A 25,378-nucleotide genomic window follows, 5' to 3' on the forward strand; every position below is an offset into this window, starting at 1 on the left:
AGAGAGAGAGAGAGAGAGAGAGAGAGAGAGAGATGGAGAGAGAGAGAGAGAGAGAGAGAGAGAGAGAGAGAGAGATGGAGAGAGAGAGGGAAGCGGTTGGAGTAGCAGTGAGACGCGCCGAGCGTGAGAGCTGCACTCTGGAGGAGGAAGGGCGAGGAGCTCAACCAGCGCCGGGACCAGACCCGCCTGGATCACCGCGTCGATGGGCGCCTCCTCCGGCGCGGTGAGTAGCCGCCGCAGCCGCCGCACGCAACCGACGCACCTCTCGGTCGCCGCTACGCCGCCGCTGACGCGCTCCTCGTGCCGGCCGTGGCGCACGTAGTCGATGGTGCGGATCGCGCACTGCGCAACCTGCTCCGCCACCCCCATCTCGTCCCATCGTGGCGACGCCTCCTCGCCCTCCAAAGCGCGCGGGTCCTCGAGCAGCGAGGACGGCCCGCCGCTGCCACTGCGCCTCCGCCGCAGGTCGAGCTCGCGCTTCGACCGGCGCAGGAGGAGGCCCGCGTCCGCGCGCCGCGCGCGGCAGTTCTGGGCGTCGAGGCCGCCGAGGCTTCGTCGAGACGAGGTGGGTGGCATGCGAGGTTTTTCGCGCGTTCCTCAAAAAGAAAACAATGGGTGTTATTAAGGTTCTTCGGGCCCCTTTATTCTTTCTTTCTTTCTTTCGGGCCCCTTCCACCCATACCGCGTTGGTGTCCAGTCCGAGCCTGGCTGTTCTTCACCTTTCTACCTACCTACCTACCCCTTTAGGGAGGCAAACCCTGGCCGGCCCCTAGAACCCCAGGTAAGGCCCAGGTGTGGCCTAGGGCATCAGAAGGGACCAAGAGGAGTCCAGTCTGAGCCATAGAGCCCATGTCTTTGCTTTGAGCCATAGAGCCCATGTTTCCGGCGCGCGCGTGTGATATTGCTAAAAATCTCTCTCGCGTGAAGAGAATTTCTTGTTGGCTTCTAAAAATCTCTCTCTCGCGTGTGCGAAATGTGACAACAGACGACAGACGACAGACGCATTTAATAAACAGACGCCTGAGCGCTGTACGACTGAACGACCGTCGCCGCAATCGCCACCGCCGCCATTTTGACGAGCAGCGCGCGCGCTCGTCAGCGGCCATCGGAAAAAAATAAAAAAAATGAGCGGGACAGCGCCATCCTTCCACCCACCTTGCCCTTGCTGCGGGATCCTCTGCCCGCGTTCACCCACCTTGCTTGCTGCTGCGCCAGTTCTCAGCTGAGCATCCACTCTGCCACCCGTCTCAGCATGCTGCTCTGCTCCGCCTGCCCGACCGGCTGGAGCAACGAGTGCGGCGCCTGCCTCGTCGAGGCGCCATCGTGTCCGTCGCCGTGGCTGATGTGGACCGTCGCCGCCTGCGGAGCCGACACGCCCTTCGGCGCCGTCTGCCGCTCCGCCGGCAACACCTCGGTATGCGGCACGCGGCACGACCTCGACAACTGTGGCCTGCTCGGGCACGACGACGTCTATTTGCGGCTCGAGTGCGAAGACGCGGGCAAAGCAGCTGTACCGGTGGAATTTGCAAGCGGCCTCAGTCTCGAGCGGGCCGTTGAGCCAGAGGCGGCGGAGCACCACTTCGAAGTGGACGCCCCCACCGTGTCCGAGCTCGAGGCCGCGGAGCTGGGAATTGTCGTTGGCATCCTCGCCGCTGTGGTTCTCCTCACGCTCTGCTTCTGCGTGATGTGCCTCTGCCGCGGCGGGGGCGGCCAGCGGCAGACCGATTTGCCGACGACGGCGAAGCTGCAGGCCGAGCCATCATACACGGCAAGCCGCGAGTTTCGAAAGGCGGAGGCAATGGCGCACGTGCAGCAGGCGAGAGTCCGAGCCCGCGAGGCCGCAGCTTGCGAGAGCGGCGACGGCCCCTCGTCGTCGGCGCCGCGGCCACGGGTGGTCTGCCTCGCGGCGCCAGCGGTGGACCCATGCACAGGCGCCGTCCTCAAGAGCTCCCTGGTCGGCCGCTTCGTCGACGTGACCTTGCGCTCGTCGGGCGGAAGCTCCGGAGAGGGTGCGGCCGGAGGGGCGGCGCCGCGCGACGAGAACCCCGTCGGTGCCGCGCGCGAGTGGCTCTCCGGCAAGATGATCAAGGCGCTCCGGCGAGACGCGGAGCACTTTGGCGGCGAGAGCTCGGCGGCGCTCGCGAGCGAGCGCGTCGCTCGGGCGCGCGATCAGGCCAGGCGCCGCCAGGCAGCCGAGGCGGCGGAGGCGGAGCTCGCGAAGCTCGGGCCGGACGGGGCCGTCTCGAGGGTGTGAGCGGGACGGGGCGGAGGTGCCTGCTGGTTTGCAGGCCCAGAGGCAACTGAACGGCGAGAGCGCTTCATCTCTACCTTCAGTGACGAGAAAAAACAAGACAAGAGGCGGCACGCGCCCGCACACCGCACAGCCTACCGGGGTTTGGTGTGCGTTGGTTTGTTGAGATAGGATTGTGTACGTCTACTAGTACGCTGTAGCGTGTAGGGGAGAGAAGAGCGAAGGGTCCAGAGCTCAGAGCGAATAAATAAACAAAAACAGACACATCTACTCGGAGATGGGTCTTTGGCGCTCTTGCCGGGGTGCCCCTGAGCATATTCTGTGCTTAGAAACCGAAATAAAACAGCCAAGAGGGGTGAATGAAAGGCACAAGAAGACGCCAAAAAAGGGAGATGTAGGGTGGGGGTGGGGGTGAGGAGGGGTGGGGGGGGGGGGGGAAAAAGACTCTAAAACTTGGCGGAGATTCTGCGTTAGCGGGGGCGACAACCCGTCATCGGCGAGCGGGGCGGCGGGCGGGGTGGGCGCGAGGTCGGGGCGGGGTTGCTCGGGTCAGGGTGGGTCGGGGTGGGTGAGTCTGAGTGAGTATTCTTGTTACGAAACCACGACGACACACACCAGTCGACTCGCATCGGTTGCCTCCATGAACGGCGGAGCTATTCTCGCGTCCACACCACACCTGGCTCCAACGTGGACACGCCCATAGCTGGGGACACTACTAGGTCACGCATGGCATCAGAAGTTTTATCTCTGGGCCCCGAGAGGCACTCTAGCAGCGTCGTTACGCATGCGCCCTCCTCCTGCCTCACGTCTCGACAGAGCATAAGCCCTTGGCGTGTGACGAGACGAGTTTTTCGCCATCGCAGCGAGCAGCAAGCCACTCGCTGCAGCAGCCGGAGGCATCGCCGCAGCACTGGCTGCGCCGCGGACCGGTCCCACACCCGTCGACGAAGCTCCCCCCGCGGAAGACCGCGCGTAGCGACGCCTTGTCGATCGAGATGAGCGCGCTTGAAGCTCGCCCACCTACTGCCCCTGAGAGTTGGTTACGAGTGGGATCAGCTCCCCTCCCACCGGGTGAAACCATCCATTAATCTGCCGCAGCCAAAAACTGCTGGCTCGAGCCGCGGCCGACTCTGCCATCGCGGCTGCAGCTGTCAAGCTCTCCAGAAGATCAGCGCGGCCTTTTTCAAAAGAGTATTCTCGCGTCCACACCACACCAACGTACGCACACTAGCTGTGCGAGCCGCCCTGAACGACCACAATGGCCGCTGGGATGCGCCGCAATGGCCGCTGGGATCCGGTGGCGCGCAAGCGCCCCCCCCCCGGGGGCCTGCCACCGTCGAGCCGCCGGGGATGCGCCGCGCACTCGCATCGGTTACCTCCATGAACGGCGGAGCTAAGTATTCTCGCGTCCACACCACACCTCGTCCAACGTACACACACTACTGTGCGAGCCGCCCTGAAGAACATCATTCTCGCGTTTTTTTTCTGCCATTTCGTGCGGATGCCACCACACAGGGATGCCAAACGACCTGCAAACGAGGGAGAGGTTTTTCTTTTCGGGGGGTGCATCTGTCTCCGCCTACATCTGCGGCACGCCGCCATGCTCGCCCTCGCTCTTCTCGCGACGCCCTCAACCGCCGCCTCTCGCCCCCGTCCGCGGCGCGGGGGGGCACTCACCGACACGCGCAACCGCACCGACTTCAGCATCAAGCTCGAGACCGACGCGCCGACGCTCGCCCTCGCGGCGTCTGCCTCGCGCAAACCCAACAAGGCCGCGGGGCTCCTGCTCCACCAAGACGTCCTCGGGGGTGGGTGGGCGCTGTTAGGTGCCTGTCCGGACGTCGCCACCTTCCATCCAGCCGTCTCCTTCCCGTTCAACCTCTCCAAGTTCAGCGGCGCCGCCTCGCGCGCCGCCGCCCCGACCACCGTCAAGCCCATCGGCGCCGCGGCCGACGCCGAGCTCGCCTCCTTTGGCGAGGCCAAGACTGGCGACGCTTCGCTCGCCGACCCCGCCGTCAACTCCGTCGGTCTCACGTGCGGCAGCGGCGGCGCCCCTGTGTGGTGCGCGGAGCCGCCGCACCGGCAGCCGCTCACCGAGCTCTGCGTCTCCGAGGATCCGATCAAGGCCTCGGGCTCCACGAGCAACGAGACGGTCTGCACGACCGCCACGGCCCACTCCAAGGGCGAGGCCGACGAGACGGACACAAAGGTGTGCGACTCAGTTCTCTCTCTTTTCTCTTCACCCGCCGCCACCGCCCCCCCCCAAACACCGCCCCCCCCCCGCCTCTCACAGAACAAGCCTGACCCGGGCTCCACGACGGCGGACTACACGACCGCCACGGCCCACTCCAAGATCGAGATCGGGATCGGTAAGACCTACCCGACTACCTCCAAGCTCAACATCGGCGCCTACGCCGAGCTCGCCCCCTTATTTGACGAGACTTCCGGCGCGATCAAGATCGGCGACCCCTCACTCGAGGAGAGCTTCACGACCGCCACGCCCCTCCCAGAGATCGATGTGGCCTCGCCGCTCTTTCTCCGCTCTTGTGCGGCCGTGCTGGCGCTGCTCCTCGCGGCGTGCCTTGAGCCGCTGGTCAAGAAGAAGAGGGTGGAGGGCCGCAGCCACGCAGCGATCTCCGTACCCTTGCTCGCCAGCACGCGTGCTCTCCGAGTTATTGGCATTGTGATCCTCTTCCTCCTGCAGGGCGTATGCGGCACCCCAGCGGCACCGCCCGTCAACGTCAGCAGCCCGTGCTCGCTCACGAACGGCGGCTGGTGCGCCGCGTCGCCAAACTACCCGAACAGCTACGGCAACAGCGAGGAGTGCACCATCAGCGGCGTGCCGCCGGTCGAGCTGGAGACGGTCGCCTTTGATGTGGAGCGATGCGGCAGCTGCGGTTGTGACTACCTCACCGTCAACGGCATAACGTACTGCGGCACCTCGGGGCCGAGTGGTGCGGTGGCGGAGGACGGCGTCATTAAGTGGCGATCGGATGGCTACGTAGTCAGGTCTGGCTGGAAGGCGCGCCCTTGGTGCCTCTCGCTCCCCTTCCGTCTCCTCTCTGATGCCCTCCTCCCTCTGCCGTCAGATCTGCTGGGCGACCCGCCCGCCTTCACCGCCATCAGCGCCGCCTCCACCGCCAACACCGCCAACACCGCCCCCGCTGCCGCCGCTGCCGCCGCTCTCCCCCGGCTTCGATGTCGCCGCGGAGAGCGAGGACCAGCTCCGCAACCTGATCGAGGAGGCTACTGTTACTGCTGCCAACGTCTCCATCTACCTGCCGCCCGGTGCAGAGTTCAAGCTGAGCAGCCAGATCAGCTGCACCTCCACCATCAAAGTGACCGTCGCGAGCAGCGGCGAGGGCGCGACGCTCGACGGCAAGGGAGAGACCAGGCTCTTTAAATTGCGGGGCGGCTGCAGCCTCACCGTGCGGGGGCTGACCCTCGTCAACGGGAGGGCGGGCAGCGGCGGCGTTGTGTACGCAAACGGCGCAGGCGACGTCGAGATCATCGACTCGACCGTCAGGGACTGCTCGGCTCCTGGCGCTGTGCGCCGCGTAGAGCTAGCCGCCCTGCAGCGCCGCACGGCAGCGGGGCGAGTGATAGGAGGACCACGGCTGCCTCACCCCGCTCTCTCCTCGCAACCGCAGGTCGGCGGCGTCGTCAATGCGTTTCGCAGCGGTGCGGTCTCGATAACCAGATCGACCGTGTCGGGCTGCTCTGCTCGAGTGCGCCGCGTAGAGCTAGCCGCCTCCCAGCAGCGCCGCACGGCAGCGGGGCGAGAGGTGGAGAGGGCCCCACGGCTGCCTCACCCCGCTCTCTCCTCGCAACCGCAGGTCGGCGGCGTCGTCAATGCGTTTCGCAGCGGTGCGGTCTCGATAACCAGCTCGAACGTGTCGGGCTGCTCTGCTGGCAGGGTGCGCCGCGTAGAGCTAGCCGCACCCCTCCAGCGCCGCACGGCAGCGGGTCGAGTGATAGAGAGCGCCACGGCCGCCTCACTCCGCTCTCTCCTCGCAACGGCAGACCGGCGGCATCGTCTACTCGGTGGTCAGCGGCGCGGTCTCGATAACCAGCTCGAACGTGTCGGGCTGCTCTGCTGGCAGGGTGCGCAGCGTAGAACTGGCCGCCCGCCCTGCAGCGCCGCACGGCAGCGGGGCGAGATGGAGAGGGCCACGGCTGCCTCACCCCGCTCTCTCCTCGCAACCGCAGTCCGGCGGCGTCGTCTACGCGGAGGGCAGCGGCGCGGTCTCGATAATCGGCTCGACCGTGTCGGGCTGCTCTGCTCGAGTGCGCCGCGTAGAGCTAGCCGCCCGCCCTGCAGCACCGCACGGCAGCGGGGCGAGAGGTAGAGAGGGGCCACGGCAGCCTCACCCCGCTCTCTCCTCGCAACGGCAGTGGGGCGGAGCTACATACACGAGTAACAGCGACCTCATCGTGACCGACTCCACCATCTCCGGCTGCAATGCCGCGTTTGGCGGCGCAGTGTACGTGCGCTCGGGCTCAGCCAGCCTGGCCCGCTCAACCATCTCCAACTGCATCGCCACAGAGCATGGCGGCGGCCTCTACTCGGAGGGCGGGAGCACCACCCTGAGTGACGGCACTCTCATCAGCGGCTGCTTGGCCCAAGAGGGCCGCTCCGTCTTCCTTCTAGCTGGCGAGGTCTCCTACACCCTCCCCGCCCCCGCCGGCCGCTGGCTGCCAAACGCGCGCTGCGAGGTCTACCGGAAGGCGTGCTCTTATCCTGTGGGGGAGGAGGACAAGCAAACTGCCTGCCTCGAGCACCGCGACGATTGCGCGCTCACGGAGAGCAATGCGACCGAGCCTTCGTCGGACGAGAAGGGGGCGGCTTGCCGCAGGCAGACCGATAAAGACAAGCAGGCGGCATGCGACGTCAACGAGCCGTGGTACTGCCAGGCCGCGACTTTCGTGCAGCCCTGCAACTGGGAGGACGACCCCTCCCTCCTCGGCGTGAACCTCTACCAGCTGCCGCTGCTGCCCGTCGATGAGGACTTCCCTTTTGCCTGTGCCGCCGGCCTCCTCGGCTCGGCCGACCCAAAGGAGCAGTCGAGCAGCAGCTGCGCCGGCCGCTGCCCCGCACGCTCCCAGTGCCCCACAGAGGCGACCTATGAGGCGCTGCCCTGCGATGCTGGCCACGTCTGCCCGGAGGGGACGAGCGTGCCACTTCCCTGCCCCGCCGGGTCGTACTCGAACGCCACCGACCTCGCCGCCGCGGGCGAGTGCACCGACGCCTCGCCGGGCCACTTCGCCACCACCGGCTCCACGCAGCAGACGGCGTGCGCCAAGGGGTCGTACACGAACGAGACCAGGCAGGGCGAGTGCACGCCCTGTTCCGGCGGCACGTACCAGGACGCGGAGGCGCAGACGGCGTGCAAGCCGTGCGAGGCGGGCGGCTACTGCGCTGCTGGCGCGGCGGCGGCGCTGCCGTGCGAGGCTGGCAGCTACTCGCGCGCCACCAACCTCACCGCTGCGAGCGAGTGCACCGACGCCTCGCCGGGCCACTTCGCCACCACGGGCTCGACGCAGCAGACGCCGTGCGCTCCGGGTAGCGTCGCCCCTTCGGCCAACATGCCCGCTTGCGAGCTCTGCCCTATCGGCCACTACGCAGCCTCCGGCACCGCTTGCGAGGAGTGCGAGGCGGACACCTACGCGGCGAGCGAGGGCCTCTCGCAGTGCACTCTCTGCCCCCACCCCCTCAGCTCCAAGAGCGGCGACGTCACTTGCTCCATCTGCAAGGAGGGCTTCTACTTGAAGGACGCGAGCGCCGATCCAGACGACGTCTTTGAGAACCCGACCGACCATTGCAAGTCGTGCCCGCTTCACGCCAACTGCAACGCCGGCACCACTCTCGCGTCCCTCGGCGTGGACGCCGGCTTCTGGCGCGCCTCCGACGCCACCTCGGAGCTCCACCGCTGTGACTCAGAGACGTGCTCTGGTGGCTCCGGCCAGCCCTCCCGCCGCCTCGCCGACGGAGATGGCGACCTATACTGCGCCGCCGGCCACACCGGCCCGCTCTGCGAGGTCTGCGTCGCGGACTCGGACTACTTTAGCTCTGCCGAGGGGCGCTGCGTCGCCTGCCCCTCGACGGCTCGCTCCGCCGGCATCTTTGTCGGCTTTGTCATCGTCATCGCTGTGCTCGCCGCCGCCTATGCTGGGCTCCGTCGCCTCCCCTTCTCCCGCCGCCTCCGAAGGCGGGCCGCCCGCATCGAGTCCGCGGTCGGCCTGCAGCCCAAGTTCAAGGTCGTCGTCAGCTTCTACCAGGTCGTCAGCATCCTCGGCCTCGTCTACGGCGTCCGCCTCGACGAGCACTTTACGCGCTGGCTCGACGTGCTCAAGCTGTTCAGCCTGGACATGTTTGGCGTCGCCATCCCCGGCAGCTGCATCGGAGCCATGAGCACGCGGCTGCTTGTCGCGGGCACCTGGCCGTACGCCGCCGTCGCCTTCGTGTCGCTCGCCATTGTGGTGGCGGCGGCGGTCCTCAACAACAAGCAGGCATTCGACCGCCAGCTGCTTGGCCGCCTCCTTTACTGGGCGATCTTCATCTTCTACCTGGTGCTTCCCTCCGTCTCGCGCTCCATCTTCAGCGCGAGGCTGTGCGAGTCCTTTCGCTACGACGACGCGACAGGCCAGCGCATCAGCTTCCTGTTCGCCGACCCGTCGCTCACGTGCGACGCCGGCCCTACGTGGGAAGACGAGGCGAGCGGACTCGCACCGTACTTTTGGGCCTTCTTCGCCCTCTGGCCCGTCCTCGTGCCGCTCGGCTTCTTGGCGCTGCTGCTCCGCGTCCGCAAGCCCGTGGCTGCGCAGCGCGCAACGCCGCTCTCTCGCGCAACGAGCTTCCTGTGGCGGGACTACTCTGGCCGCTTCCTCTTCTGGGAGGTGCTCGACCTGGTCCGTAAGATCTTCCTCACCTCGATGGTCCTCTTCATCGACCAGGATTACGGCTCCCGCAAGCTGCTGCGCACCGTGGTCGCCGCCATCGTCTCGGCCATGTTTCTCGCTCTTCTCGCGCTCGCCCGACCTTACCGGCGCTCCGACGACCTCTGCCTCGCGTGCATCGCCAACCTGCTCCTCACATGCTGCTTCGCGTCGGGAGTGGTCATCCAGGTCCGCGCCCCTGCTGGCGCTTCCTCGCCGTCCGGCTCTCCCTCGTCCGCGCAACCTCACACAACCCGCTCCCCGCTGCCGCAGCTGTGCGACACCACTATGCACGACATGTGCTACACCCTCGTTGGCTACAAGACCTCGCGCAGCGCCACCACCTTCGTCGTCGTCCTCACCGCGGTCATGCTCGCTATCTCGCTAGCCGTCATCGTTGTATTGGCGGTCAGCGCCTCGAGGGCGAAGACCATGCGGCTCGCCTCTTCGATGCGCGAGCCGATGCGCGACGGCATCACCCTCGCCGACGGCCAGGAGTGGCACCTCTTCCTTAGCCACGTCTGGAGCACGGGGCAGGTTTGCCGCCCCCTTGCCCCCACGGCTTTGCATGTGCGGAGAAGGTACCTCTGACCTGCCTCCCTCCCTTGCAGGACGCCGTCGCCGTCATCAAGAACGAGCTGCAGCAGTTCCTGCCCGGCTGCGAGATCTTCCTCGACGTCGACGACCTCAAGAACATCGGAGAGCTGGAGGCGTGCATTCGTCGCTCGCAGGTCGTGCTCTGCTTCCTGTCGCGGGGCTACCTGCGCTCGACGAACTGCCTGCGCGAGGTCCGCGCCGCGCTGGAGATGGGCAAGCCGCTCGTGCTCGTCCACGAGGCAGACCCGGACAAGGGCGGAGGCACGCTCGCCGAGCTGCGATCCGAGTGCCCCGAGGAGCTGCGGGCCGCCATCTTTGACGCCGGCTGGCCGATGGCGGTGTGGCATCGGATCGAGGCCTTCCAGCACGTCTCGCTCAAGGTCATCGCCGAGGCGCTGCTGCTGAAGACGCCAAAGTTCGCGGGCGAGGACGAGCTGCCCCTGTGCATCCCGGGCGAGGTCCGAGCCGACGACCTCGCCTTCCCCAAGCCGGTGGTTCTCTGGGCCTCGACTTTGAACGCCGGGGCGCGAGATCTCGCCGATGCGGTCGCGGCGGCCGTGGCGGGCGGCGTCTCGATCACCGACGCAACGCCCTCGCGCCTCTCCTCGCTGCCTCGCTCGAGCGACAGCGGCGGCGGCGACGAGGCGACGCACATGCTGCTTTACCTGAACAGGTCGACGTGGGCCGGCGATGGCGGCGATGCGCTCGCAGAGCAGGTGCGCGCCGCGCGCCGCGCCAGGCTGCCGATCGTCATGGCGCACGAGAACGACGCTCTCTGCGGCGGCTGCATCTTTGGGCACTTTTTCGAGGTGACGCCGCGCGACCTGATTGCCGATGGGCTGTACTACGACCTCGCCGTCGGTTGCCACTCGGGCCCGCACCGGCAGGTGTCGCTCGCCCTCCTCGCACAGGCGCTCGGCGCGACCAAGCAGACGGCTCAGTCGCGCGTGCGCCGCGCCACCGCGCTCGCTCTAGCGATCCGCGGCCCCTCTACACAAACGGAGCCGTCGAACGACGACGACGTTGTGGAAGCGTCAGCGACGCAGGACCGCCAGATCGTCTGAGCGGACGACCTTCACGCTGCACAGCACACCGCGCGCGCACACGCCACGGCCGTCAGCGCACACCGCACAGCGGGGGCTCAGCGCGCTACAGGTTTGTTGATACATAGAAGGTGTAAATCGGGTGTCGCGTACTTTAGAAGGGCAGGGCGAACCTCGATATGGTAAAAGTAGAGTCCAGAGGCCAGGAGCAGGACCAGCGCTTGCGGTTGCGCTGTGCGCTGCGAAATAATATGGGCCATGGAGTTACCGAGTACACCTGTAGGATGATCTTGCGGCGTGTTTCTGGCCTTGGATTCGTGATTAGCACCCTAAATAATGCCGGGGACCGCCCTTACCCGGAGAATTCGGGAGGTCGAGAAATCGACCCCTTTGGCCGCTGGTACCCTTCAGGGGAGAGTCCCGGACTCAGCCAACTCCCCAAACCCAGCTGGCATTTGACTTGCCAAACGGCCCTCTCCGCTCACCCCCTGCGCGCCCCGGCCTGCGCCCGGCCCTATACGAACGCGATGCCCAAACCGCCGCGCGCGCCGCCGGGAGCACCGCCGCGGCCAGTCGTGCGCGCAAGCCCGCCCTCTCACCGCGCGCCCGTGGGCCGCCCCGGCTGACCGTTCGCACATCGCCTCGACAGGCGTCGTCCAGCAGACCTGACGTCACAGCGGGCGCCCCATTATCCGTGGCGACCGCTGCATTATTGACGGAAGCGGATGTTCTCGGCGGGCAAGTCGAAGCGGAGGTGCGTGCGCCTTTGCCCACCCCTCCTTTTCCTGATCCCAATGCGGATCGCATTGCGCCCGCCGAGCGGATCGGCACTTTGGGCGTGCTGGGCGACACGGGAGGGCCCGAGAGCGCGTCCCGGCCGCCACCGCTCACCGACTGCCCTCATCCGTGCCCTCTCCAGGCGGCTGTACGACGTGCGAGCGTGCACAGCCTCACCTCCGCGGTCATCACGCTCGAGCCTGCCGCCGCCGCCGCATGTTCCGAGCGCTGGGCGGTCATGGCGTCGGCAGAGGCCGGCGCTGGCGCCGCCATCGCCACGGGCCTCGCGGCGGCGGTCGCGAGACACCCGGCTGCGGCTCGCGGCGCCGTCTCTGCGGCGCTCGGCGCCGTTTGAGGTCGCCATCGGGCGTGCATCTGCCGCCGTCGCTCCACCGGCTCTGACCGAGTCTCGACACATAATGACCATGTATTTAGCTGCCCCGGCACTAGTAGCGATAGTGGGGTGCGTTTTGGTGTCAGAGAAAAGCGATCTTTGGGGGCTGGTGGTCGATTCCGCTAACGCCATGGCCCATAAATAAAACTCATCGCGAGAGCTAAGTGCCTCGCCGTCCTCGCAGGAGTCGCTTAGGCGGCTCCAGTGCCCAGTGGTGTACCTGTGTTAGTGCCAGTGCGCGCCAGTCCCGTGCCCAGTGTTGTGCTAGGGAGCCGTAAAATTCTTTTTTGCACAACACTGGGCACGGGACTGTGTTAGTGCCAGTGCGCGCCAGTCCCGTGCCCAGTGTTGTGCGAAGGAGTTCTTTCTAACATTCTTTTTCTAGCACGCGCCAGTTCGCACCTGTGTCGAGCCTGTCTGCTGTGACCGAGATTGTTTTGTTTAAATTCTTTTTTGCTTGTAAAGTTCTTTTTTGTGTCGAGCCTGTCTGCTGTGAGAGAGAGTTGTGTTGTGTAAATTCTTTTTTGGACATCAACGAGCTCAGTGCTCCGACGCGACGGAGCTGCTGCCATGCTCCGCTCGACGATGGGGCGGTCGACGCGGCTCGCCGCGCGAGCAAGCGCGCGGCCGCGACGCGGCCTCTCCACCCTCGCGGACGACGCTGACCCAGCCGCGTCGGGTCCGGCCCGCGGCACGTACGAGGCGGTGCTGCCGAATGCAGAGCACGGCCTTGATCGGCCAAACAAGTACTCGGCCGTGATCACGCAGCGACGGTCGCAGGGAGCGGGGCAGGCGCAGCTGTACGCCACCGACGTGGGCAAGGTGCCGGGCGGCATGAACAAGGTGCAGGTCGGCATCGCCTCGGTGTGGTACGAGGGCAACCCGTGCAACATGCACCTGCTCGACATCGCCGGCGCCGCCAAGGAGAGCTGCGAGAGGAGCGGGATGGTGGGCCTGCGCTTCAACTCGATCGGCGTCTCCGACGGCATCTCCAACGGCACCGACGGCATGGCATACTCCCTCCAGTCGCGAGACCTGATCGCAGACGGCATCGAGACGGTCCGCAGCTCCGCCAGCCGCCCTCTCAGCCTCTGCCTGCCTGCCGCCGCCGCCACCGCCGCCGCCACCACCACCGCCGCCGCCGCCGCCGCCGCCAGCCGCCGCCGCCGCCGCCGCCGCCGCCGCCGCCGTCGCCGCCCACCGCCGCCCGCCGCCGCCTCCCGCCTCGCCCTCGCCACCTCCGCGAGGCGGGCACCGCAGACATGCGCCGCCTCCGCCCCACACTGGCCGGGCGGCATGGACGGCAGCCCTCCGCCTCTGACCAGAGCCTGGCGCCGCGCCGCTGCAGGTGATGGGCGCGCAGTTCTACGATGCGAACCTCTCGATCCCTGGCTGCGACAAGAACATGCCCGGCTGCATCATGGCGATGGCGAGAGTCAACCGGCCCTCGGTGATGGTCTACGGAGGCACCATCCGCGCGGGCTGCCGGCCAGACAAGGACGAGAAGCTCGACATCATCTCGGCCTTCCAGGCGTGATTTAATTGTTCAATTGTCTAGTTATTTAACGATCTAAGTATTCGCTCGACATCATCTCGGCCTTCCAGGCGTGATTATTAATTAATAAGTCATTAACAATAATGACATCATCTCGGCCTTCCAGGCGTGATTATTAATTAATAAGTCATTAACAATAATGACATCAGCTCGACCGTCCAGGCGTACGGCGAGTTTGTGACGGAGAAGATCGACGACGAAACTCGGCTCGGCGTCGTGCGGCACGCCTGCCCCATTGCTGACTGGTGGCCAACTGTTGCGAGTGATGCATGAACAGGCTCGACGTCGTGCGGCACGCCTGCCCTGGCCCGGGCGCGTGCGGCGGGATGTATACGGCCAACACCATGGCGTCGGCGATCGAGACGCTGGGTGTGTCCCGACGCCGCGAGCCTCCCCTACCCGCCACGGTACCCGAACCCATCCCCTACCCCCCACGCTACCCGAACCCTAGGCATGTCTGTGCCGTACTCGTCCTCGATCCCTGCCTGGGAGCCGGCTGCCAACGGGGGGAAGGGCGGGCTGCACCCGGAGAAGGTGCGCGCGAGATGAGTCGAGATGAGTCGAGATCAGCCCAGATTGGCCCAGATTAGCCGAGATTGGCTGCACCCGGAGAAGGTGCGCGCGAGATTAGTGGAGATTGGCCGAGATGAAGCCGAGATCGAGGTCATGGCTGCACCCCGAGAAGGTTGTGTGACAGAAGAGGTCAACCGAGGTGACCCGAGATTACCCGAGATCGCCCGAGATCACCCTAGATCACCCGAGATGACCCGAGGGGACCCGAGGGGACCCGAGGGGACCCGAGGGGACCCGAGATCACCCGAGATCACCCTGCAGGTGTCCGAGGTGCGGAGGGCGGTGGAGGCGCTGCAGCACTGCATCGCCGTCGGCCTCAAGCCGCGCGATATCATGACGAAGCACGCCTTCGAGAACGCCGTCCGGCTGGTGATGGTGACGGGCGGGTCGACAAACGCGACATTCCACCCCAGCGCGATGGCGCGCCGAAAGCCATTCTTAATTAACGACGACTGGCTGTGGACCAGGCGACCATCCACCTCATCGCGATGGCGCGTGCTGCCGGCGTCGACCTCACGCTGCACGACTTCCGAATGAGCAACTGGTACGTAATTACTTGCTTACTTAATTAATTAGGCGTCGACCTCACGCTGCACGACTTCCGAATGAGCAACTGGTACGTAATCACTTGCTTACTTAATTAATTAGGCGTCGACCTCACGCTGCACGACTTCCGCCGGATCGCGGCGGAGACGCCCTTCTTGGCGAACCTCAAGCCGAGTGGCAAGTACGTGATGGAGGACTTGCACGCCGTCGGAGGCACGCCCGCCGTGCTAAAGTACATGCTGCAGGAGGGCCTGCCCTGCCTGATGAGCAGTGAATCATTCATGCTTGAGAATGAGAGGGCCTGCCCTGCCTGATTGACAGTGAATCATTCATGCTTGAGAATGAGAGGGCCTGCTGCCTGATGAACAGTCCACGATTCATGGTTGAGAATGAGAGGGCCTGCTGCCTGATGAACAGTCCATGATTCATGGTTGAGAATGGCTCGAGCACATCTCCTGCAGGAGGGCTTGCTGCACGGCGATTGCATGACTGTCACCGGCAAGACCATCGCCGAGAACATCGCCGACCTCCCTCCGCTGGCGGAGGGGCAGGACGTCATCTACCCTCTTCCTGGACCTTTCCTGGACCTTTCCTGGAACCTTCCTGTAGGCGGAGGGGCAGGACGTCATCTACCCCGTCTCGAAGCCTGTCAAGGCGACGGGGCACATCGCAATCTCGAGGACATCTCGGGCCATCTCGGGTCAGCTCGGGTCAGCTCGGGTGATCTTGGGCCATCTCGGGTCAGCTCGGGTGATCTCGGGTGGTCTCGGGTGATCTCGGGTGATCTCGTCAAGGCGACGGGGCACATCGCCATTCTCGAGGGCAACCTGGCGCCCGAGGGCGCCGTGGGGAAGATCACGGGCAAGGAGGGGGTCCGGTTCAGCGGGCCGGCGCGCTGCTTCGACGCGGAGGAGGAGATGATGGCTGCGGTGGTGCAGGACCCGCAGGCGCTCAAGGGGGCGGTGATCGTGATCCGGTACGAGGGGCCAAAGGGCGGGCCGGGCATGAAGGAGATGCTCTCCCCGACCTCGCTCGTCATGGGCGCCGGCCTCGGGCACGACGGTACCCGGACCCACCCTCCCCTACCCCACGGTACCCGAACCCACCCTCCCCTACCCCACGGTACCCGGACCCACCCTCCCCCTACCCCCACGGTACCCGAACCCACCCTCCCCTACCCCACGGCACCCGGACCCACCCTCCCCTACCCCACGGTACCCGGACCCACCCTCCCCCTACCCCCACGGTACCCGAACCCACCCTCCCCTGCCCCGACGGTACCCGAACCCACCCTCCCCTGCCCCAGTCGCACTCATCACCGACGGCCGCTTCTCGGGCGGCTCGCACGGCTTCTGCGTGGGGCACGTCGCGCCCGAGGCGCAGGTGGGGGGGCCGATCGCGCTGGTGAGGGACGGGGAGACGGTGGCCCCACCCGTTCACAGCCGGAGGTGTGAAGAGAGACGCTGTTCACAGGTGAGGGACGGGGACCTTGTCACCATCGACGCCGAGACGCTCGAGATCAAGGCGCGAGATGGCGAGAGATTGCGAGAGATGGCGAGAGATTGCGCGAGATGGCGAGAGATTGCGAGAGATGGCGAGAGATTGCGAGAGATGGCGAGAGATTGCGAGAGATTGCGAGAGATGGCGAGAGATGGCGAGAGATTGCGAGAGATGGCGAGAGATTGCGCGAGATGGCGAGAGATTGCGAGAGATGGCGAGAGATTGCGAGAGATGGCGAGAGATTGCGAGAGATTGCGAGAGATGGCGAGAGATGGCGAGAGATTGCGAGAGATGGCGAGAGATTGCGAGAGATGGCGAGAGATTGCGAGAGATGGCGAGAGATTGCGAGAGATGGCGAGAGATTGCGAGAGATGGCGAGAGATTGCGCGAGAAGCTTCGGCCGCACCTCGGCCGCACCTCGGCCGCACCTCGGCCGCACCTCGGCCGCACCTCGGCCGCACCTCGGCCGCACCTCGGCCGCACCTCGGCCATAGGTCGACCTCTCTGAGGCCGAGCTGGCGGCGCGGCGCGGCGCGTGGGAGGCGCCGCCGTACAAGTACACGCGAGGCACAATGTACCGCTACATCAAGACCGTCTCGTCGGCGCAGAAGGGGTGCGTCACCGACGAGTGACCGCGCGCGCGGCGCCGAGCCCCCCCCCTCCTCCACCGCCGCCGGCCTCGAACACCCCACCTCTCGCTGTCTGGCCTTGGCCGCCCTCTGCGCTCTGCTCGCGCCGGCGGCTGATCTCGCTCGCGCTGCCGCTGTCGCCCCACTGCGGTGGGGTTGACTTGGTCCCGCTCTCTCGCGCTGCCGGCGGGCGGCGTCGTGCGCCGCGTGCGACGCGCAACAACCCCCCCCCCCCCCCCTCCCCTCCTGTCGGACAAGGAGGGGTTACAACTGTACGGCGTTCGCATGGACCAGGGATCGAGGTCGGTGTTCGGTCCTCGGAACTCTCTCTCGCACACAGCGCACACACCTGCCACATAGTACTCTATTGCAATATGTTATTCAGGATCTCGCTGCTGTGCAGGCGGCTTGCAGCAATCTGAGAAGTCAACACTGTTGAACAGATACAAGCATACAACACGGAGAACTATTTTATTGTTTACGTGACTCACGTGGAACATGCACGCGGGCAACGCGCCCAATTCCATGGCGGACGCGGCGGCAAAGGCACACCTGCGAAGCAGGGTAACGTCTAACGAGCGCATATGAGATGGATCTAGCACGACACGTGACGAACAGGGCATGCATCCATGTACTGTACATGCATGAGGAGGAGGGGCAGGCGCCGGAGATCCGAGCCAGGAGGCTGTATCAAGAGGCGAACAGGCGAAGCAAGGAGAAAATTGCTAATTGGACGGTGGGTACGAAAGTGGCTGGACGGCGGGCACGCAGCGCGGAAGGGAGAAGGAGAGAACGTGTGGAGGACGGTAATCAAGGCGACGGGGACGATATCAGGCGACGAGATACGTGGGAAAAAGCCGGTATAATAAGAATTCAAGGGAGGAGGCAGAGGCGAGGGCGAGGGAGGAGGCGGCAAGGGAGAGGGAGGAGGCGAGGATGAGGGCGGAGGCGGAGGCGGCGGAGGCGGCGGCGGAGGCGGCGGCTGTAGAGGCGGCAGTAGCGGCCGTGGCGGCGGCGGAGGCTCAAGAGGCGGCGGCAGCGGAGGCAGCGGCAGCAGCGGCGGCTTCGGCGGCTTCGGCGAGTGTCGCCGCTCTCGCCGCCGCCGCCGCGCCGCCCGCCGCCGTCCCTCTCGACGAGCTCATCGCGGCGACCGACGGCTTTGCCGAGGCGCGCAAGGTGGGCGAGGGAGGCTTCGGGCGTGTCTACCGCTGCGACGCGTTGCCGTCGATTCCGCGCGTCGCTTGCGGGTTCGCCGTCAAGACGGCGATGGTCGGTGTCGGCGCCCAAGGCCTCGCCGAGCTGCAGAGCGAGGTGCGCACGCTCAGCGCGGCGTGCCACCCGTCCCTCCTCCCTCTCCTCGGCGTCTGCTTGGCGCCGGCAAGAGCGTGCCTCGTCTACCCCCTCTGCCGCGGCGGCAGCCTCGAGGACCGCCTCTACCGCACGCCAGCCGCGCTGCAGCGGCTCCGCATGCTCGGCTTCGAGACGCCGCCTCCGCCGCTCTCCTCCGCCGCACGGCTCCGCGTGCTGCGCGACGCAGCGAGCGCGCTGCACCACCTGCACACGCTCTCTCCTATGATCCTGCACCGGGACGTCTCGGCGGGCAACATCCTGCTCGACGAGCGCGGCAACGGCTACCTCGCCGACGTGGGCCTCGCGCGCGCGGCAGAGGCGACGGCCGGCAGCAATGGACAGGTCTCGCACCTGTCGACGCAGCGCCTCTTCGGCAAGCTTGGGTACATGGACCCGATCATTTCGCAGAGCGGGCAGGCGTCAGCGCTGACCGACGGCTATGCGCTCGGCATCACGCTGCTAGTCAGCCTGACCGGCCGCGGCGCCGTCGGCCTCCTCGACGAGTGCGACGATGCGCTGGAGGAGCCCGACACGGCGGAGGGATCGATCGCGGCGGCCGACGCGGGCTGGTCGGCGGCGCAGGCCGAGGAGCTGGCGCGGCTGGTGGTCGGGCTGGCTCTCGTGAGGAAGAAGAGGCGGATGCCGCTCGCAGAGGCGCTGCCGCGGCTGGAGGCGCTAGCCGAAGCGGCGGGGGAGGCGGAGGAGACGGCTGGGGCCGAGGAGCGCCAGTGTGACCTTTGCTGGGACGCGCCGCGCTCGGTTCGTTTCGCGTGCGGCCACGCACTGTACTGCGAGACATGTGCGCCGCGCGTGCTGGAGCGCGACAGCAACTGCCCGGCCTGCCGCCAGCCGGCGCTGCCCATCGCCGCAACTGGGCGGCTTGTGGCGGCGCAGACGACGTTTGTCCACCAGCCGCCCTCGCGCCCCGCGCCCCAGGCTCAGCCTGCAGGCGCCACGGCGGCTGTCGGTGGGCGAGGGGGGAGAGGGGGGCGTGGACGTGGCGGGCGGCGGGGCGGGCGGGGCGCGGGGCGCGTCGGCTCTGCTTAGTGCCTTAAAAAAAACTGAGTTCAGTTTTCAAAGGCAAAAACGCCAGCCTACTTCCTCCAACCAGTGCTCCCACCTCCCAGCTACCACCAACCACGGTCTACACGCACCCATCTCGGTGGGGTGCGCACATGCTTTCACATGGAACCATTGATATGAGAGCACGACCCAGCCGCTCCACGAGAATTGAGATTCAGCTCTCCCATCGAACGAGTCACGACGTAACTACTACTACTACTACTCAGTATCGTGAAGCCATGGCGGGTCATAACGTCCAGCTCAGCTCGTCCCAGAAGCCGCAGTCGGCGGTGGGCGCATTGGCAACGGAGAGCCAAGGCTCTGCCGCTGGCTCCCCATAATTGCCGAGCACCATGCGCTTCGGCTGATAGGTTGCGACAGGAGGCCAGCGATGGTCGGGCAAGCCGCGGGTGAGCAGCCCGCTCAGAAAGCTGCCCCACGCCGAGGAGAGCGCCTCGCCTTCCGGCGTGCGGCTGCAGTTGGCAAACGGCTCGAAGACAAAGGGCATGTCGGACGTGTGGTACGCGCCCCATGAAGGCGGGAAGAAGGCGGCGGTGGATGCGCAGGAGGAGCGCCATCGCCACTCGTAGGCGAACGCACGGAGCCCCGCCGAGAGGTGCCGCGCTGTACGAGCGGTGCTGCAGTCGCCAAAGGCATCCTGGAAGAGTCGCGTAAACGCGGGCAAGCAGTCGTTGTCTGCGCACGGATAGCGGCGCAGGATGCGGGGCGTGTCTGACAGGCGGCAGAGCCGCAGGCTCGAGGCGCAGATGGCGGCGACGAACGCCGCGTACTCGAGGTGCCCAAGAGGCCTGTCGGGGGAGACGATGCCTCCCGGATATACAAAGGCCCAGAACGACTCATTCGCGGTGTTGCCGACGATCACCGGCACCTTGGCCAGTTCTCCGCGCTTGGCAGCCGTCGCGGGGTTCAGTGGCAGCGTGCCGTTCCCGCCATCGACCGTCGGGCCCCACGGCAGAAAGCTCGAGCGAAGAGGTGCCCGCGTCCTGCGTTGCGCGTCGATCACGGCTCCGGCGCTGAGCTCGCGCAGGCAACGCAGCGAGCTGTCACTCCAACGTCCGCGAGAGGCACAGCCCGCAGCTTGTGCAAAGGCGTCGGCTTGCTCGTAAGCGTCGCTCATCGGCTTGGCCTGGCAGACACCGCTCATCATCGCTGCAGCGTCAAACAGGGTCTCGGCACCAGCGCCTGCTGCCGTGAGATGCGCGCAGACGCTCATCGATCCTGCAGACTGGCCGAAGAGGAGCGTGCGCGACACGCCGACTCCCAGCAACTTCCGAAGGAAGCGCAGCGCTGTGGTCTGGTCCATAAGACCAAGATTGCCGCCGGCACGCCCGAGCCAGCCGAGGGCGCCCAGGCGATACTGCATCGTAGCGACCACGACGTGCTGCTGCGCAGCCAACCGAGCGCCGTCGTAGAAAAAGCTGCCATTGTACATTGGCGCGATGCTGCCCACCTCGAACGACCCACCGTGAATGAATACGATGGAGCTGTTTGGCATGGCACCAGCGGGCCACCAAACGTTCACTGCCAAGCAATCCTCGCTTTGCTCGCCCGATGACTCGATGCCTGACGCCTGAGGGCATGATGGCGCAAACGAGGTCGCGTTGACAACGTTCCGCCAAGGGCCACGTTCGTGGGGCACCTCCCAGCGACTGGCCACGGCATAGCGTAATCCACGCCACGCGATGGTGCCTGCCTCGTCCCTCGTGCCAGCGATCGGTCCGAGAGGGGTGTGTGTGACGATCGGGGCCGCCATGTGGCGCACTTCCGGCGGCTTCGACCTGGTGCTCTGAACCCATCCCCAGGGCATCCCAGGGCTCGCACCCCAACCTCTCGAGGTTCTCGAGGTTCTCGAGGTGGATATCCTTTGGCCGCGTTGGGTAGCGAGGATTGGTGTAACCCGAGCCACGGAGGCGTGTTTTCTGGCGGCCGACCGTCAGTGCACGGAGTTGCCACTCTCTCACGTCAGCGCTGGCAGCAAGTAGTATCAGTCCGCGCCAGTCCGCGCCCTTGTCGTGCCAGTGTGCACTTGTGCGTTCGTTCGCTGAGTAGTCGCACCCCTGCCTGGCGGCGCCTGCCTGGCGGCGAGGTTCATGACCTCTCTTGTGTTTTCAGTGTACCGTAGGGTGCCGAACTTAAGGTAAGGTAGCTTGAGTTAGGTTAGGTGCTTTGCACTGAGTTAGGCACGGGGTAGCAGCAGTTAGGGCCCGGGGATTTCTTTTTTGGTCCGACGGCCGGAGCTGACGTGGAGCTGACGAGGGGGTGCGGCGAGTGAGGAGGAGGAGGAGGAGGAGGGGGAGGAGGAGGAGGAGGAGGAGGAGGAGGAGGGAATCTAGTAGCGTAGGCACTCGTACTTGAGCGTAGGTGTTCGTAGCGTAGGAGGGAGATGCCTCAGTGGTGCGGGCCGCGGGGCCCGTATGTGCCGGTCCGGGCTGGACCCCGAGAGGTGGGTAGCAGGAGTTAGGCACATTAGAACAGGAGTTCGGGGTCAGAGAGGAAAAGGGCTCCCTAACTCAAGCTACCTTACCTTAAGTTCGGCACCCTACGGTATGTAGCTCTTCGTAAAATTCTTTTCCCTGGCCACTGGCGTCGGGTCCACGTACTCTCTAAAGCTTCGTGCCGCGTCCCGTGCCCCCGAGTTCATTTTATAAGCCTGGCGAGATTCATTGATAATCGGATCGCGATTTTTAATTCGGAACGGCAATGCTCGCGTCGCTCGTCGCGATCGGCTCGCTCGCTGCTTTCGCTCCTACGGCACTGACGCCGCCAAGCTCGTGCCGCCAACCCGGCCTGCGCCTCTCGGCGCCAGTGCTCTCTGGAGCACTCGCCACTGGCGCCGCCATCGGCCTCTGCGCCGCGAGGGCTGCGGACGGCGCCAGGCTGGCCTCTCGAGCTGCACACGCCGACGAGGCTGCGTTTCGGCGCTACGGAGCCAGTCTCCACGGCATGTCGGCTGCAGTGCTTTACGCCGGCTGGCGTGGCGGTGCTGCCGCGGTGCCTCCGGTCGCGCTGCTGGGCGGCGCCGCCGCCTTTGGCTCGGCGGTGCCCGGCTTCGCGCGCCTCAAGGGACCCAAGGTCCTCGAGACCCTCTCTGTGATATCGCTCTGCGTGCTCGGCCGACTCGCGCAAACGGGTGGAGATGTAGCCGAGATGTTGCCGAGAGATGTTGCCGAGAATAGCCGAGATAGAGCCGAGGTTCGTCAGCCATGCCCCGCCCGAGCACCCTCGCCAGGCCGGCGCGCGCCTCGATCAGAAACTGAGCCTTCGGCCTTTTCTCCGCCTCCTCTGGGCTCTCCTTAGGCGCGCTCCCCTTCGCCGACGCCTTCACCGCCGCGGCGCTCATCTACGGAGGGAACGGGCTGCAGTGGCTCCTCCTCCCGCGCTACTCGGCCTCGCTCTACCGCTTCGAGGCCGAGATCGGGCCCGCCGCCACCGCCGCCGTGCGCGCGTGCGGCGGCACCCTCCTCGCGAGCGGCGCCTACATGCAGCTCTTGCGCCGGCGGGGGCACGCTGCAGGCCTCGCCGCCAGCGCTGGCCTGGCCGCCGCCCTCTCCCTCGCGCGCGCTGTGGGGGCGCTGCGCGCCGCACGCGCCGCCGCCGCCCGGCAGGGGTGCGGGTTGGACTACGCGCCAAGTATCGGCCGGGCAGCCGCCGCGGCGGCGGCGAGTGCGGTGATCGCGCTCGGGGCAACGCGGTGATTGCGCTTGGGGCATGTGTGATGCATGTAAGTAGGGCTGATGAGCACCTTCGGTCTGTAAATAAATAAATAAATAAATAAAAACGGACACCTCTCTACTGTGAGATGGGTAAAAAGGAACAGGCCCCCGCCCTTGCGATCTTTGTGCAGGGTTCTTTGTGGGTGTGGTCGGCGACTAGCCGGGGTCGTCCTCCCGATGGGGCACTAGCACTAGCCGTCTTCCACATGGTCCCTCGGGTCCCTGCTGCTCCTAATCTCTTCGTACATCCTCCTGCTGATCTCCGCAAAGTCCTGCTCCCTCCCTCGTCTCGCCCTGCGCGTCTGCTCCGCCTCACCGTCTTCTGCCCTGCGTCGTCTGGCGACGGGTCCTCCATAGTCGGTCGAAGTCGCCGCCCTCCTCGTGCCTCTTCCCAACGTTCCCTCGGCGGCCGATGCCGTCTGCTCCGGCTCCCCAGTCCCCGGGTCTGCCCTGCTCTCGTCTGCACTAGCTTCTGCCTCGTCATCACTGGCGCCTCTCCTCTTCCTTCTCCCCTTCTTGTATGCTTTGCACATCGCGTCGATTCCTGTTCGCGTGAGCACCAGCCTGAAGCCCGCCCAGCATCTGAACCGCTCCCTAAGTCGAAGGAGCATCATCAGTCTCACCCACTTCGCTCTCTGCCCACCGTCTCCGCTCCCTCCCGCTTGAGCCGCCGTCGCGGCCCTCGTTCGTCCCACTGGCTGTTGGCCTGTTCCCACGTTACCTCCATTATCCCTCCTCCTCCGCGACTCCCTCAAGGCTGGCCGGGCCTCCTTCCACCCAGCGAAGAGCTTCCTCAGCCACTCGATGTGTTCCTCTCTCTTCATTATGCGCGCCGTAGCCTCATCATTGAGCTGGATCCACCTCTGCACCGCTCCCGTCGCCGCCTCGGCCACGACTTGCAAGTTCCTCGTGACCCCGGCGCCAAGGTCCCTCCGACTCTTCTCCGGGAGATCATCTACCAGCGCCGGCAACACCCCCCCGACGGCTGGTGCTAGTGCATCGTACCCTTCCTCATCCAGCACCCTATAGCGTGAGCCCTTCAGCGCAGCGACATGCGCTATCCTCAGCGTCTTCAGCGTATCCTTGGAGTCGGGTGCCGCCTGCGCTACTTTGCTGATCGCCGTCCCCGTCTGCGCTCGCGCTACTCTGAGGAACCATCTGGCCTGCTCCCTATTCCCCGGGCAGGCGCCGCTAAGCAAGTGCGCCATTGTCGCTCTAGGCGGGTTCTCATCTTCCTCGGTCCATTGCTGCGCGGCTTTCCGCACGATCGGGCACAGCGGGTCCCGCTTTAGTGCCGCCCTCCTCGCCGCGTCCCTCGCGGCCTTACATACGAGGCAGCCCCTGAGTTCGCTCCTCGTGGCGGCGCCCGGGGTCTCTCTCCCCGACTCTCCCCGCATGATCCTCTCGTGGTGCGCTCCGTGTGGCACCCCCGCCTGCTGCCGCACCCGCGCTCCCATGACGGTCTTTGTCACCACGTTGTGATCATCCACGTCGGCGAATTGTATCTCACGCTCGCCGTGCTGATCCTTGATCCGCTGACGCTTGTCCCATTTGTGTCTCGTCGTTCCCCTGACCACATCGCTCCACAGCGGCCCAGGCACCCCCGCCGTGTGTGATCCCGCCGTGAGCCCCTCGCCGAGCCGTCCTGCCTCGCACCCACTCGTTCGTGTGGCCGCGTGTGGCGTAATAGGTCCTCCGGTCCAGTACGTATCCCCTACACTCTCCGCCTGCCGTCCTCCGGCGGTCCGTGTATAGGCACGGGCGTGTCCTCACTGCTCCTCGGATGACGGAGGTGGCATCCTCAATCTCGCTGGCCCCCATGTATGCAGTCGCCGCGGCGTCGGCGTAGGCGTTGCTAGCGCACCCCGCGTGGCTCGGTACCCACAGGAACGTGACAGATTCGAGCTGGGCGCGATATCGGCATATCCCCTCTAACTGAGCCCCTCGATCCCACTCCGGTCTGTAGGTTTTCTCATTCAAATTCTTTCCTTTTGCGCCTGTGGTACTGCAAAAGTACCAGCAACCGTACATGTACATGTTGTAGGGAGCCTACACCCCACTCCCGCCTCTCATTTGTGTCACACCACGCGGAACGCATCTGGCCATCTCCATCGCTGATCGCTTCGGTGAAGGGGGTGAACCGCGCCATCCTCGATCGCCGTGCAAAGCTCGCTTCCGAGCTCTCACGCCGCGCGTAGGGCCCTAAGGGCCCTAGAGATCACAGCCCCCTCTCCCTTTTCTCCCAGTAAGCTAAAGATCCCTATCATTGAAAGTAGCAACCGGGTCGCGCTACACGCTCTCCGAATGGGATTTTCTGCCCTGCCCCTGTCGCAGCCCCGGCTGCCTCCCGGAGGCCCGCCCGGCCATGCAATCCGCCGCCGGACCGCCCGGCGGGTCCAACCCGAAGCGGGCGACCGGCCGTTCGCACCGC

The 25,378-nt window shown here is 65.9% G+C and overlaps 9 protein-coding genes across 9 annotated transcripts in view; 6 read left to right on the forward strand and 3 right to left on the reverse strand.

Annotated features, from left to right (window-relative positions):
• The window catches only part of EMIHUDRAFT_448496 (hypothetical protein), a gene marked incomplete at both ends in the record, with an annotated part of 1,602 nt that extends 1,416 nt beyond the window's left edge, over positions 1 to 186 (reverse strand). Inside the window, one exon of the mRNA XM_005759507.1 lies at positions 117 to 186. Coding sequence (XP_005759564.1) covers positions 117 to 186 — 70 coding nt within the window. The remainder of the gene's footprint in view (positions 1 to 116) is intronic.
• On the reverse strand, positions 161 to 1,071 carry EMIHUDRAFT_198443 (hypothetical protein; the record flags this gene model as incomplete). The annotated part of the gene is made up of 4 exons (XM_005759508.1): positions 161 to 186; positions 255 to 550; positions 758 to 799; positions 1,034 to 1,071. The coding sequence occupies 4 exons, from the start codon at positions 1,069 to 1,071 to the stop codon at positions 161 to 163; spliced, it is 402 nt and encodes a 133-aa protein (XP_005759565.1).
• Positions 1,072 to 1,151: 80 nt separating this feature from the next.
• Positions 1,152 to 2,520, forward strand: EMIHUDRAFT_448497 (hypothetical protein). The gene has a single exon (XM_005759509.1). The coding sequence runs from the start codon at positions 1,253 to 1,255 to the stop codon at positions 2,252 to 2,254; it is 1,002 nt and encodes a 333-aa protein (XP_005759566.1). The 5' UTR covers positions 1,152 to 1,252; the 3' UTR covers positions 2,255 to 2,520.
• A 1,331-nt stretch (positions 2,521 to 3,851) lies between these two features.
• On the forward strand, positions 3,852 to 10,848 carry EMIHUDRAFT_198445 (hypothetical protein; the record flags this gene model as incomplete). The annotated part of the gene is made up of 11 exons (XM_005759510.1): positions 3,852 to 4,049; positions 4,212 to 4,460; positions 4,545 to 5,252; positions 5,464 to 5,799; positions 5,902 to 5,979; positions 6,088 to 6,168; positions 6,275 to 6,355; positions 6,461 to 6,538; positions 8,480 to 9,376; positions 9,461 to 9,724; positions 9,799 to 10,848. 11 exons carry the CDS (start codon positions 3,852 to 3,854, stop codon positions 10,846 to 10,848), a joined length of 4,020 nt encoding a protein of 1,339 aa, XP_005759567.1.
• Positions 10,849 to 12,739: 1,891 nt separating this feature from the next.
• On the forward strand, positions 12,740 to 17,049 carry EMIHUDRAFT_414778 (dihydroxy-acid dehydratase). The gene is made up of 13 exons (XM_005759511.1): positions 12,740 to 13,057; positions 13,347 to 13,531; positions 13,831 to 13,922; positions 14,005 to 14,087; positions 14,388 to 14,522; positions 14,594 to 14,630; positions 14,775 to 14,925; positions 15,142 to 15,211; positions 15,282 to 15,326; positions 15,467 to 15,734; positions 15,979 to 16,076; positions 16,146 to 16,196; positions 16,667 to 17,049. Exons 1-13 carry the CDS (start codon positions 12,833 to 12,835, stop codon positions 16,802 to 16,804), a joined length of 1,578 nt encoding a protein of 525 aa, XP_005759568.1. The 5' UTR covers positions 12,740 to 12,832; the 3' UTR covers positions 16,805 to 17,049.
• A 688-nt stretch (positions 17,050 to 17,737) lies between these two features.
• On the forward strand, positions 17,738 to 18,640 carry EMIHUDRAFT_62198 (hypothetical protein; the record flags this gene model as incomplete). The annotated part of the gene is made up of 1 exon (XM_005759512.1): positions 17,738 to 18,640. A coding segment is annotated over one exon (903 nt), but the record flags the coding sequence as incomplete, so codon positions are not given.
• Positions 18,641 to 18,790: 150 nt separating this feature from the next.
• On the forward strand, positions 18,791 to 19,198 carry EMIHUDRAFT_308888 (hypothetical protein; the record flags this gene model as incomplete). The annotated part of the gene is made up of 1 exon (XM_005759513.1): positions 18,791 to 19,198. One exon carries the CDS (start codon positions 18,791 to 18,793, stop codon positions 19,196 to 19,198), a length of 408 nt encoding a protein of 135 aa, XP_005759570.1.
• Positions 19,199 to 19,460: 262 nt separating this feature from the next.
• Positions 19,461 to 21,326, reverse strand: EMIHUDRAFT_198450 (hypothetical protein; the record flags this gene model as incomplete). Its single annotated transcript, XM_005759514.1, has 4 exons — positions 19,461 to 20,804; positions 20,874 to 20,923; positions 20,997 to 21,096; positions 21,261 to 21,326. The coding sequence occupies 4 exons, from the start codon at positions 21,324 to 21,326 to the stop codon at positions 19,461 to 19,463; spliced, it is 1,560 nt and encodes a 519-aa protein (XP_005759571.1).
• Positions 21,327 to 21,934: 608 nt separating this feature from the next.
• On the forward strand, positions 21,935 to 22,929 carry EMIHUDRAFT_96988 (hypothetical protein; the record flags this gene model as incomplete). Its single annotated transcript, XM_005759515.1, has 2 exons — positions 21,935 to 22,214; positions 22,532 to 22,929. 2 exons carry the CDS (start codon positions 21,935 to 21,937, stop codon positions 22,927 to 22,929), a joined length of 678 nt encoding a protein of 225 aa, XP_005759572.1.
• Positions 22,930 to 25,378: the final 2,449 nt, after the last annotated feature.

The sequence above is a fragment of the Emiliania huxleyi genome, assembly GCF_000372725.1.
Source record: "Emiliania huxleyi CCMP1516 unplaced genomic scaffold EMIHUscaffold_8, whole genome shotgun sequence".
Classification (NCBI taxonomy): Eukaryota; Haptophyta; order Isochrysidales; family Noelaerhabdaceae; genus Emiliania; species Emiliania huxleyi.